At 42.1% G+C, this 12438-nt stretch overlaps 1 protein-coding gene across 1 annotated transcript in view; it reads right to left on the reverse strand.

The window, feature by feature from the left end:
- Positions 1-4186: 4186 nt before the first annotated feature.
- LOC102826525 (iron-sulfur cluster assembly 1 homolog, mitochondrial-like) overlaps positions 4187-12438 on the reverse strand; it is a 19239-nt gene continuing 10987 nt past the window's right edge. The window contains exons 2-4 of the mRNA XM_006867625.1: positions 7172-7225; positions 5976-6081; positions 4187-4388 (exon numbers count right to left, since the gene is read on the reverse strand). Of these exons, the coding sequence (XP_006867687.1) occupies positions 4240-4388; positions 5976-6081; positions 7172-7225 (309 nt within the window). The 3' untranslated portion in view covers positions 4187-4239. The remainder of the gene's footprint in view (positions 4389-5975; positions 6082-7171; positions 7226-12438) is intronic.

Below are 12438 nucleotides of genomic sequence, written 5' to 3' on the forward strand. Positions count from 1 at the left end.
TATTTTTTATCCTTGTATGTGTCATTAGCTCATCAAACTTCCCCAAATTCCATGACTGTTTAAGAGAAGGGGAAATGGGCTCACAGTGATACTTAACCCATACTGAGCCACAAGGCCACAAAATGACAGAGCCCGATTCCCTTCTAGGTATGCCTCATCCCCAAGGCTGCATCTTTGATTCGATGACCCGATCATCTATTTCAGCATCATGCAGCATCTGCTTCTCAAGCAGACTGAGAGAATTTGGAAGCTGCAGGAAGACCCTTGTGTGGGAAGTACTACTAGGTAGTTTAATATGACAGGTTTTTGTCTTTGGTGAGCTCTCAGGATGCAAACACAACCAGCAAAGCTTTTTCTTTTTTCTTCCTGCTGAATGAAACTTAGGAAGTACTGGAGATCTTGTAGACACATTAGATCTTGTAGGGAGTTTTACAATCCCGAGTCCTATTTCCCGTTTGAGAAAAATTCTCACTAGCCCAGCAGCAGAGGGCCCCCTCTGTCTTCTGAATTTCTCCAAGGTGTACTGGTAACCATCAGTGGTGCCAGCCATTCAGTTCAGCATTCTGAGAAGAAGAATGGGCTTCTCAACAGATCACAACAACAGGCAGGTCTGCCTCTACAGGTGGCTGATTCCAGAGGCAGCTGGCCGCCTTGGTGACACCCAGATGACCTGGTGCATGACACCTCTGTTCTGGGAGTAGAGGTGGAAGGAATATGAGGCAGAATGGATCAACTCTTCCTGGCTATGGCTACAGCTTGCACAACAGAGCTTCGACTTGGCCCTAGCATAGGGTCAATTTGCCAAGAACACACTACAAAGTGCCCAGTGCTAAGCTTTAATGTGGCCCTAGTATCAAGAGTCATTTTGCCAAAAGTCATTGCAAAGTGGCAACGCCACCAATAACACATACAGTCCCTGCACTCAAGAACCTTTCACTGTTGTGGAGATAAATCCGCAAACCCCAAAATACAAGTACTTTTCTAATGTGACTGGTCCAAGCTGCAAAATGGCTCTTTGGGGGCTAGTCAGATCAAGTCCTGCTGACCTCACCTACCTCACAGCCTCCCTCCCTCAAGTCCTATTTGAGGTTCTCCAAGCTTCCCCTCCCTGTCCTCCCTCTCATCCTGACCATTCCACATTCCAGAGCAGCCAGGTTAGCCATGGTTTTCTGGGAATGAGCTTCTAAGAACTGTCGGTGGCTCCTCAACACCAACAGACCTCAAACCTTGCTTGGTAGGCTTGTCTTCTTTCTTCCCCCTGGCCTTGACATCTTTTTAGACTGTTCCTGCTCAGCGAACACCTGCCTCGGTTCTTACGATGTCCAGCATGGCCTACCTTCCGAGAACACAGGGGATGGGAGCCAACAAGCATGGGAAGCAATTTGGAAGTAGGGTTATTATGAGTTGGAATCAACTCCACGGCACTTAACAATTTGCTGTGCTAAGGCAAGATATTCACCCGCGCTGCTCCTCAGTGTCCTCACTTGAGTCATCAGCCCTGCTTGAGAGGACAGTTGTGAAGACTGTTAACTAGTTCCCAGAGTGGAGTAAGCATGCAAGAACTGCTATGTGAACTATCAGGCACCCTGATAACCTCACTGATGTGGGTCTCTCACCTGTCAGCCTTTTGGATCTTTGCAGTCAGGGACACATGTCCTGGAAGCCCCAGGGCTGGTGCAGCGGAGGTGTGAACTCATGTCTGTGGAGAGCCACTAAAGCCTACTTGGAGGAGGTGAGCTTTGTCATGCTGGGCCTGGCTGGGAGGTGCGGGGGAGCAGTCCAGACTAGGACTGTGACACGTGAAGACAAGGAAGAAAGGAAAGGCCGACAAGAGGATAGCATTATGAGAACCCTCAAGTGAGAGCCTTGGAAATGGTTCCCTCCAGTGGGTGCCTAAAGGCAGCACTACTAAAAACTCTGGATGCCACAGAAAATACAGCAATTCAACAAAAGGGTGGTTGTTCCGCAGGGGAGACATGTTCCCCTGCAATGACTACAGACTTGGACATCCTGAGAGGTGCTGTAGTCTGTCTGTCCTGTAAGCACGTGATGACTTACAATCCTCTTGAAAGCACTGAGTTTATAGCTGTAAAATTCTCTACAGGAGCCCTGGTGGTGCAGTGGCTAAGCATTGGGCTGCTAACCTCAAGGTCGGTGGTTCCCACCCACCAGTCACTCTGAGGGAGAAAGATGAGGCTCTGTGATCCTGTGAATGAAGATTTAGTCTTGGAACTCCCATATAGGGTTGTTCAGTGAGCTGGAATCAACTCCATGGTAGTGGCTTGGGGAGAGTCCCTGGCTGATGCAAGGATTTACATGCTCAGCTACTAACAGAAATGTAGAGATTCAAATCTACCTAGGGGTACCATGGAAGAAAGGCCTAGTTATCCATTTGGAAAATCAGCCATTGAAAACCCTGTGGAGCACAGTTCTACTCTGACACACACTGCAGTCTGAGTGGACTCGATGGCAAATTTGAATGTTTTTTTTCCCCTAGCTGCTACTACCCCAAGGGAAACATGGTGGCTCTGTAGGATCAGCATGGAACTGCGAACCACAAGGTCAGTGGTTCAAGGACACTAGCATTGGAAGGAAACACTATACAAGGTTGCTTTGAGTTGGAACTGACTTGATGGCACTTAACAACTCCCCGATTCCCTCTCCTCAACAAAAGGCAATTTTTGGGTCACAAAGAGGCCACATTTTTATTGACAACTCAACCTCTACATAATACAGTATTGCACAAATTAAAGCAGATTAACAATTATGTTAATGATACAAACTCACGAAAACTAGAAAGTTCTAGGTTCGCTCCATCCATGCCAAGGACTTCTTTGAACAATGACAAATACCAAGGTCAATACTACCTCAATTCAGGATTCAGTCTTCCAAAAAAAAAAAACCCAGAGAAGATGTCAATTCACAAACTCAAAATCCAAATGACAAAATGAATACGTTACAGGAAAGTTAGTAATAAAAACGCTACGAATAAAATATTAGGTCTAAGGTTTTGTGATTAGATTTAAGATGCAGAAAATGTTAGCACAATGGGAATTTTCAGAAAAGAATCTATGCTCTGCTTCACAATACATTCCCAAACAACTAATTGGATTGCTAGGTCTTACCTGCTAGTGTAAACCACTGCTTTATAGTTCTAACAAACAAGAGAATATGTCATACAAATGAGAAGATTCTTCAATTTAGAATTAGAGAAAATAAAATGTTTTCATTTTATATATATATATATATATATCAAATTATTAAATTTCATCCAAATGTGGAGAGATCCAGCAGCCAGGCCACCACTGCACTTCCAGACTGCCTGAGCACAGAGCACAGCGCACAGAGCACAGGCCATCTACGAGGAGGGGCGGGCTGGCTCTGGCTCTGTAGGAACTTACAGTGTGAGATGGTCAGGCCCTTCGGCTTCCCTGGGGTTTGGCTTCCTCAGCTACAGAACTGAGGGGTGGGCTAGATTGCTTAGAGTCCTTCCAGTGAAAAGAACTGAAGTCAGCTCAAGATCCCATTTCTGAGCATTCTGGGAGATGACGGATAGATTAAAAAACCAGTGGGTGGAGTAATTTTTACCTTTGGATACCATCATTCAGAACTATTCTGTGCGACAGCTGTAGGACATCTTTGCCCAATACTTCCACCTAATGGCAGATTACTACTCAAAGGTATGCAAATGAGGCATCAGCAATGCAGATTTTGATAAAAAATAAGAGGCAAGGCCAAGTTTCGGTAGAAACCAATGCCCTGCCACGTTCTGACCAGTAGTCAGGAGTTCTTGCCCCTGTATCTTAAAGGGCCACCAACCTGATGGGGGAATGCCAAGGGAGTTACGCAGTTCAAGCCATTCAACATCTATCAACTGAGCGCACACACAGAAGTATGAGTTTCCTAAAATCCTACCAGGAAAGCAACTCTGATGAAACTGATTAACAGAAAGGATGCAAGGGAACTAAGTGCAGGGTGGGATTTTTTTTTTTCCTTTACAGAACAGAAAAGTTATCCAAAGAGATCAATGACTTTACATTCTTGGTCTCCAAAGAATATAAACTTCTCTTCCTCTTGAATTCAACACACTGGCTCCGTTTTCAAATACATTACTTTTATTTTCCTCATAAGGCAGCCATACACCGTGAATCTAAGAACACGACAGTCACATGATTTCCTTAGTGAGCCCGAGGTGTCCATGAGCATTCCTGGAGCTCAGAGCCAGAGGAGTCCTGAGGTTCAGATATTAAAGCTCTCTCCGCAGCCACACGTTCCTTTGATGTTTGGGTTATTGAACACAAATTCACTCGATAATTTGTCTTCTACATAGTCCATTTCTGTTCCTAAAAGGGTTAGCTGTGCTTTCTTTTCGATGAATACTCTGACCCCTTGGGGAAAAGAAGACATGAGTCAGTATGTGTCAGAGAACGCTTGCAAGCCTTATGGAAAGTCCCTGCCGTGTCAAAATACCAACAAACCTGGAGGGAAGCTACCATGAACTGCTGCCTCAGACAAGTCTGGCAGGAAGCTTTTCAAGGTTTTATTATTTCCTTACAGGGATTATGTGCTTGCTTTCTGTCTGCCCCATTTCCCACATGACTCTATGTGTATTAGGGGAGACAGTTTCACAAAAGTAAATTCCATTCCAATTCTGTACAAAGCTAGACTTTTCCTTTCACTATATTTCACTCATGTTTCCAATTTGCAACATTAAGAAAACATGTATTTCTCAGTGACAATTTTGCAAAAAAAGAAATCAGAATTTGTGAAACCCTGGTGGCAGTCTGTATACACACAGCACACTGCCCAGCCCAGAGACATGCAAAAGGTGTGTGACATAGTAAGGTCATTTTAAGAAGACAAGTCAGTACAGGCCATAGTCCTGGCTATGGGCCAGAAAGCTGGTACCATACCACCTCTTTGTAAATATAACTGTTTTGACTATAAAGCAGCCAAGATGAAATACTGAAAGACAGTTTTCTTAAAAGAAATTTAGTCATACTTTAAGCATAAAATATACATATATATCTTGGAGTCCTGGTGTGGTGCTGTGGGGTAATGAGCTGGCCTGCAAGGTTGGTTTGAACTGGAAGGTCAGTGGTTCAAGCTCACCAGCCACTCTTCGGAAACCTATGAGTAGAAACTGACTCGATGGCACTTAACAACAAAATACGTGTAACTTAGATCCTTTCTTCTTTCATTTTAGGATAAACATCTTAAGTTATACAATAGTTTGAGTTCATTTTAAAAATAGTATCTCAAAAAATGTCTCTATTGGTTGGCTGACTTTGGCTTATTAAAATGACGACACTTAGGAACCCACATGTAGGCAAGGGCTGCGGACCAGTCGATATCAGACCTCGCCCCAATGCACAAAACCACCCCTGCAAAACCCACACAGGTCCCAGACTGTTGGTGCCTGCTTGCTTTGTTATAAATGGGTTTTATCAGGTGACTGAGGAACATGCCTTGGCAAATAAGTAATTAAAGCAGTGATATTGTTAATAAAAATGGTATACATAGGATTCCTTTAAAGCATGAGTTGAAATTACTTTTTTGGCATAGATATAAAACTGTTGCTTCAAACACAAATGATTGGTTGGATCAATTTGAAGTTATGGCATCTCAAAAACTTTCAGGGAGAGAAGATAAACAAATGACCTTTAGATATGAAAACATTCAAGCAAGATTATCCAATAATCTATCACTTCCTTGTAAGAGCACAGTCTTCAACTTGGTTGGGTTCAGATATTAACCAGCCTCTTACTAGCTATGGTAAAGTACTTCCTCTCTGTGCCTCAGTTTTCTTCATCTGCAAAATGGGGATGATACAGTATACCAACATTCAATTTGATGCATAAATCAAGCATGCCTAGCATACAGTGAGCACTCTGTCTTTCCTACTGTTAAGATTATCATTTATTTCATGCCGTGCAACAACACAAAGTTCCCGGAAAATGTCTGTAAATACTCACCATCTTGAACAACTTCTTCATCAGAATCTCCTTTCGTCTTTGTATATTCTAAAGTGTAAGAAAGGCCATTGCAACCCCTGGTTCGAACGCCAACTTTCAAACCGACCTGAAAGAGAAATGTAAATATGCACTTAATTTTAAAATACTACATATTAAATAATCTTTATTATTAAAAGTTTAACATTATTCATTTTTACACATTTTATGAAAAGTACACTAAAAATTAGATTTACGGTTATAAAATGTCTCAGCAGGAAGTATCAACAGAATGGGGAAAAAGCATTTTTTAAACAATTAAATACTGCCTGGAGAATGTGCTCTGAGACACCTTGCAAACCCCGAAGTGAACCCACTACCCCCAGGGGATCATATTTCAGCCAAACAACAGACACAAAAGGTAAACAACTAATACTGAAGAGAAACCTAGTTCTCAGAACAATTAAACGTATTAGATCAAAGGAGAAGCATTTTCCCCAAAACAAAGTCCAGAAGGCAGGAAGGGACAGGAAAGAATGATGAATGGCGACAGAGCGCACTGGAGGAAACAGGAAGAGTGTGGTTCTATAGAGGGGACAGTAACTACTGTGACAAACCAGACAATGTCCAAGGTGGATAGCAAACTAAAAAAAAAAAAATTTAATTAAAAGTAATTATACAGATATCACTATAACACTAATAGGAATCCCAAAGGAGTACACAGAAAACGAATATACAAGTTTTTAAAAAACTTATTACCACTACCCTAAACAAAACAACCTTAACAAAAATATGTCTTTTCATATTTCTATATGTAATCTAAACATAGCTTAAATTTACCCAAACCTACCCACTGACATGAAGTCAATTCCAACTTAGAGCAACCTTAAGTAGGGTCTCTGAGACTATGAGTCTTTACAGGAACAACCAGGCTTACCTTTCTCCCACAGACCGGGTAGTGGATTTGAAATAAGTTAGGCAGTTCAGTGCTTATCTTATTGCACCACCAGGGCTTAGTTTTTATCCCCAGAAGACATAAAATTATTCTCAACTAAGTCTTTTTGTCCATACAACAAAGACAACTGGGTTTCACACTTCTTCAGAGCTTACATTACTTTTTAAACCCCTTAATTAGTGAAAGCATGCAATTTACCACAAGGTAAATGCATTCTGGAAACACAACTTTAGTTTTTACTAAATAATTGCTTTGTCTTACTTACATGTTCAGGCTTATCTTTAAGAAGTAGTTTTATCTTGTGTACTGCTGAAGGTGTCTGAAAAAAAGAACACATTATATTAAATTGTTGGCTACAAAAACCTGCTTTCTTCCAAGTGTTCTATTTCCATTTCAGTGGTGCTGTGAGTTAGGTGTTGGGTTCTAAACTCAGGTTCAGTGGTTCAAATCCACCAGCTGCTCCTTAGAGAAAGATGAGGCATCTGTGCCAGTATGGACTTAGTTTCAGAAACCCTACATAGGGTCGCTGTGAGTCAGAATTGACTTGATGACAGTGGGTTTGTTTAAGGCTGTTCAAGTCTAGTTTTAGAATTGGAATTTTTGTTACAATTATGAAACAAATTTATGTTCCATTCTTGCCAAAGTACCTTGCAGATTTTACATATAAACATAAGAACTCTTCAATTTAAATCACTTATTTTATTTTTAAGACATCTGATAGCAATATCTTTTTAATCTTGCTCTCCCAGGGCTAGGCTCCCCTGTGCCATATCTATATAGTACTATCTACTGTATCACAAGGGTAACTATGATGGGGTTCTCTGTTGGCTGCTTGTGCAGCTCTGGTATATAGCAACTGCTATTGGCTCTTGCCCAATTCTTGGGGTTTTAGAAGGTACAACTGTAGCCTGGCTATATGGCCACAGTTGCTGGGTCCTTTTGTCTCTGCAAATCACTGCCAGGTTTCTGCAATGGGAGTGCTCTCTTGTCTATCCAACCCAAATCAGAGGTCACCTCCTTTCTTGCTTCTCTTCCAAATCTTAACCCTAGCAAGTTCTCGATCAACTTACTTATCCCTTTATCTGAACTTCAGAGTTCTGGAACCTGAACCATTTTGAATCTGTTTTGTCTGGTTTCCCATGTTCTTAGTGAAAATGGTCTGCACAGCCTTTCTGCCTAGGTGCCATCAAGTCCTGCCTCTCTGCTACCTCTAGAAATGGTTAGACCATGGGCCAGCTCTTTTTGGTACAGTGGCTCTGTATATTCTTTCCATCTTCCTTTGATGCTTTCTGCATCATTCAATATTTTGCCCATAGAATCCTTCAGAAATGCAAGTTGAGGCTTGAATTTTTCCTTCAGTTCTTTCAGCTTGAGAAATGCTGAGCATGGTATATTTAAGAATATCTCAAAGAACAGAAAAAGTGGTTCTGATAACATAGTGGGTTATACATTAAACCGCTAACTACAAGACCAGCAGTTCAAATCCACCAGCCGCTCTTTAAGAAAAAGTGATGCTTTCTGCTGCTATAAAGATTTACAGCCTGGGAAATCCTACACAAGGTCGCTATGAATCAGAACCAACTCAGCAACACACAGCAGCATTAGTGGAACAGAACTAGCCTAGTCACCAACACACATGGGAAAAGTCTTTTTTAATTCTTCAGGGTTTCCCAACCTACTACACTGGGAAGCGGGCTGTTAAGCCAAGTCTGTTTGTATTCTGGGTCTATTTCTCCACGTGTCCAGCAGCAGCTTACTCTAGTTCTTTATTTGCAAAAGGGCACCAATATTCCTTCCTTGTGAGGATTCAACCAGCTCATTCCAAGAGGCATTTAGAACAAGGCCCAGCTATTCTGTTATTACAAAGAAGAAATCACAGCAGGGAGACTAAGTCCTTCCTATTTCCTGGTTTTGGCACTGTAGGATAAGCACTGGACTAACTGTAAGGCCCACAAGGTCATCAGTTCAAGGCCACCAGTCAAGTCGCTCCTGGGAAACAAGACTCATAGGGTTGCTATGAGTATGAAATGACTCAACGGCACTTAACAACTACTACTTTCTGTTTACATCATTCATTCCTTCAGCTGCCTGGAGTGACATTTACAGGTTTGTAAAATCTGAGTCTGGAGAAGTCAAGCCATTACTTGGTAGCAGTTGTAACTGCAATTCAAGTCAGAGTCAGATGGAAGGATGGTCTAGAGTGTGTGTACCAGCCCTGCAGGGTGGGCGGCTGTATGCTGTAACAGAGTCTGGGTCCCCTTTACAAGTGTCCTGAAACCAAATTAGGAGGTCAAGACCAGAAAAGCAAACAACACAGAACAATCATGATGTAGAAGAGAGAACAATGCAAAAAATATATATAAGATTTTTTAGTCAAAGCTTTAAGTGGTTAATATATGGTTATGTGTGTCACTATAAAGAAAAGGTTTAAACAAGTCAGTTGGGAGTGGTGATGTTAATTGCCTTCAAGATGGTTTTGACTCATAACAACCCCGTACAGAAATTCTGAGGACCCCTGACCTTGTGGTTCAAACCAATCTTCTGGTCCAGTACTTTATCCCATAGTGCTACAGGATGGATCTCTAAAGGTCTTTTCCCACCATTCTTCCAAAACAAGAGTCAAGCAGCCTGACAACACAGGGGAGAAAGAAATGCTCAAAAGCAGAATTATGACCATTTTTGGGGGGAAAATTACACAATAAAAATCTTATAGAAATACCAAAAAACTGTCTTTTTAAAAAGTGTTCATTTACCTTTCTCAATGGGCTTAGTGAAATTTTTAGGTTTCCTATAAACTCTTGGTGTGGCGCTGTCATGATCAGCACTGGACTGTGAACCATAAGGTCAGCAACTTGAGCTCACCTAATCAGGGTGTCACTATGAGTCAGAACTGACTCGAGGGCACATAACATCTTCCCTCTGTAAATTTTCCCTGACACCCTTTCCACGGGAGTGCTGAAGAGAATAGTTTAATGACTATCAGACAAAAAAGATGAAGTTAAAAACAGACAAAACCATGGGAAAATATTTCATGGAACACAAACCCACAGCACAGACTTGGTTTAGTGCTGGAAAGTTAAAAACTGCAGGCTGAGCCTCGGCAACGATCTAAATAAAACACACTACAAACCACATGAATGGGACATTCCTAAATTGACAGAGTATCTGAGTAAGATAATCTTGGCTCTTTTATTTTCTTTTTTTAATTTCTAGGCTCTTTATTGTTTCAAAATGATAGGGGAAAGGCACTGAAATGGGGATGATGGTGAGATGGTGATGCTGTTGTTGTTAAGTGCCGTGGAGTCGGTTCTAACTCATAGTGACCCTGCACAGGGTTTCCGAGGCTGTACATCTTTATGGGATCAGAATGGCTCATCTTTCTCCCATGGAACGCCTGGTAGTTTTGAACTGCCTGACCTTGAGGTTAGCACCCTGATTGGTAACCATAACTCTACCAGAGCTAGGATTTTATAATTCAATTGTAATTGTTGGCAGGATTCTGATTATAATTGTAGAAGGTATATAAATTTTTAAAAATGTTTTATTGTGAATCATGTGATAGTTTACCAGGGAGAACATTAGCTTTATATTCATTCTATCGTATATTGTTTCACTGCCATGGTTACAATACACTCCACACATCATCAATGTTAGCACACAGACCCTCTCCTTCTCTGGGTCTAGAGTCCCCAGCCACTCTCTCTTTCCACATCATAGTCTCTGGCATCACTGTTTCTCTGGGTAGAGTCCTACACTCCACTCTTCTCCTTTGATGGTCCCAGGGACCTCCACTCCTGGACTGCAAGATCAATCACTTCCCTCCTACTGCTACAAAATGTCTACCTTTACATTTCCAACCCTCATAATCAGTCCTGATAACAATTATTCACTATTGTACCACAAGACCTATCCCCAATCTCCTTTTATCAGTCCCGCCCAGACAGACTGGATACTACTCAGTGGAGATTCTACCTTCCTCTGTTCCCTCTGGATCTAGACTCCCTCTTGAAAACTTCTTGCCTTTGTAAAACCCCCATTTTGGGTAGCCCATCCCTGTCTACTCTGTGTATGGAAGGGGTGGGAATGATTCTTGCTGTGAAGATTTGTTCCCTCTTTTGAGCTACTGCATCCATAGGTAGGTCAAGTTCATCAAATTGTATCCAATTACTCTTTCTTTCCTCTTCTTTCTTCTTTTAGTTGAGCTCTGATCATCCAGTCATTGAAGCCAGGTCAAATGGGTATTATCTGCAAGTGTGGGTGTTTTTGTGCATATGACTTCTCTTCTTATCAGGTGGATGCTTCACTCTCCACTCTAGCCCTCTGTGGCTATGTCACTGACTCTGGGTCCAATAGTCCCCAGGTCTTGCCACACTGATTGATGGCCAACTAGGTCTCCACCTGGGTTCGCAAGAGTCTGTTGAACGTTGTAGGGTTTAGCTCACAGCATCATTGTTTTTCCCTCATATCCCCTTACCGGTGACGAACGTAGTCACCAATCAGAGTGCATGTCTGCTCATGTATTCCCATTGAGTCTTAGTCTTGGAAGGGGGCTTGCCCTGAGGGGACCAGACCACTTGCCTTGATGTCTCCTGGGTGAGCAACTTTATTGTTCTTATGGTAATCAGTCAGACTGCTGTTATTGTTTTGTATTTTTCCTGTGGGTCTTTCTTTCAAGAAGTAGCTTCTGTTCCTCTAGCGGAACCAGGTTGGTCTGCTTGTCCTTTCAAGTGGAAATTTCCCACCTCAGAATATTCTAGATGGAGTTCAGGATTCCACCTATGGTCTTATGTAATGCAGAGGCTCCACAGGAAGCCTCCTTTACTGAGCACATTGTAGCCCCATTTTAGGTATTCCAATCAGTTATAGGCAAAAGTTATAGGACTTACAAGCTTTCTATGGTGATATTTCTGGCTAGTCCTTTCTCTCCCCCGTCAAGTGTCTATTTTATAATGGTATGCCAGGAAAACCAAGATTCAAAAGACAGCCAAGCATCTAAACATTATTTACACTCTTTTGCCCAATCCAACCGTCTCAATCCCTGTATCCCAGAGCCCTGTTGTTCCAAGGTTGTGCACACATCATTATTTACCTCTGTCCCACTTAGCCCAAGCAAACCTGCCTAATTGTTTTCCCATCCGCCTTGTTCTTCCATTCCCCTCCCCCTTTCTCTTATTGCCCTCCCCTCCCTAGCACCCAAACTATCCTGTGTCTATCTATTCCCTACCCTGTGCTTCACCTTCCTCTCACCCCACCCCCCACATCCTGGTAGCCATTAAATAATTTTTTTTCTCCCCCTTTTACAATGGGTTCTTTTTCTTAGTCTTTTACAGCAGTGGTCCTATCCAGTATTTCTCCTCCGGTGACTAAGAAATTTCACTTAACATAATGTCCTCAAGGGGTTCATCCAAGTTATGTGCTGGCTGGCAGCTTCCTTGTTATTCTTCAAGGTAGCATAATATTCCGTTGTGTGTATGTACCAGTTTGTTTATCCATTCTTCATTTGATGTACAGTTAGGCTGTCTCCATCTTTTT

This window comes from Chrysochloris asiatica, unplaced genomic scaffold (assembly GCF_000296735.1).
Source record: "Chrysochloris asiatica unplaced genomic scaffold, ChrAsi1.0 scaffold00107, whole genome shotgun sequence".
Classification (NCBI taxonomy): domain Eukaryota; kingdom Metazoa; phylum Chordata; class Mammalia; order Afrosoricida; family Chrysochloridae; genus Chrysochloris; species Chrysochloris asiatica.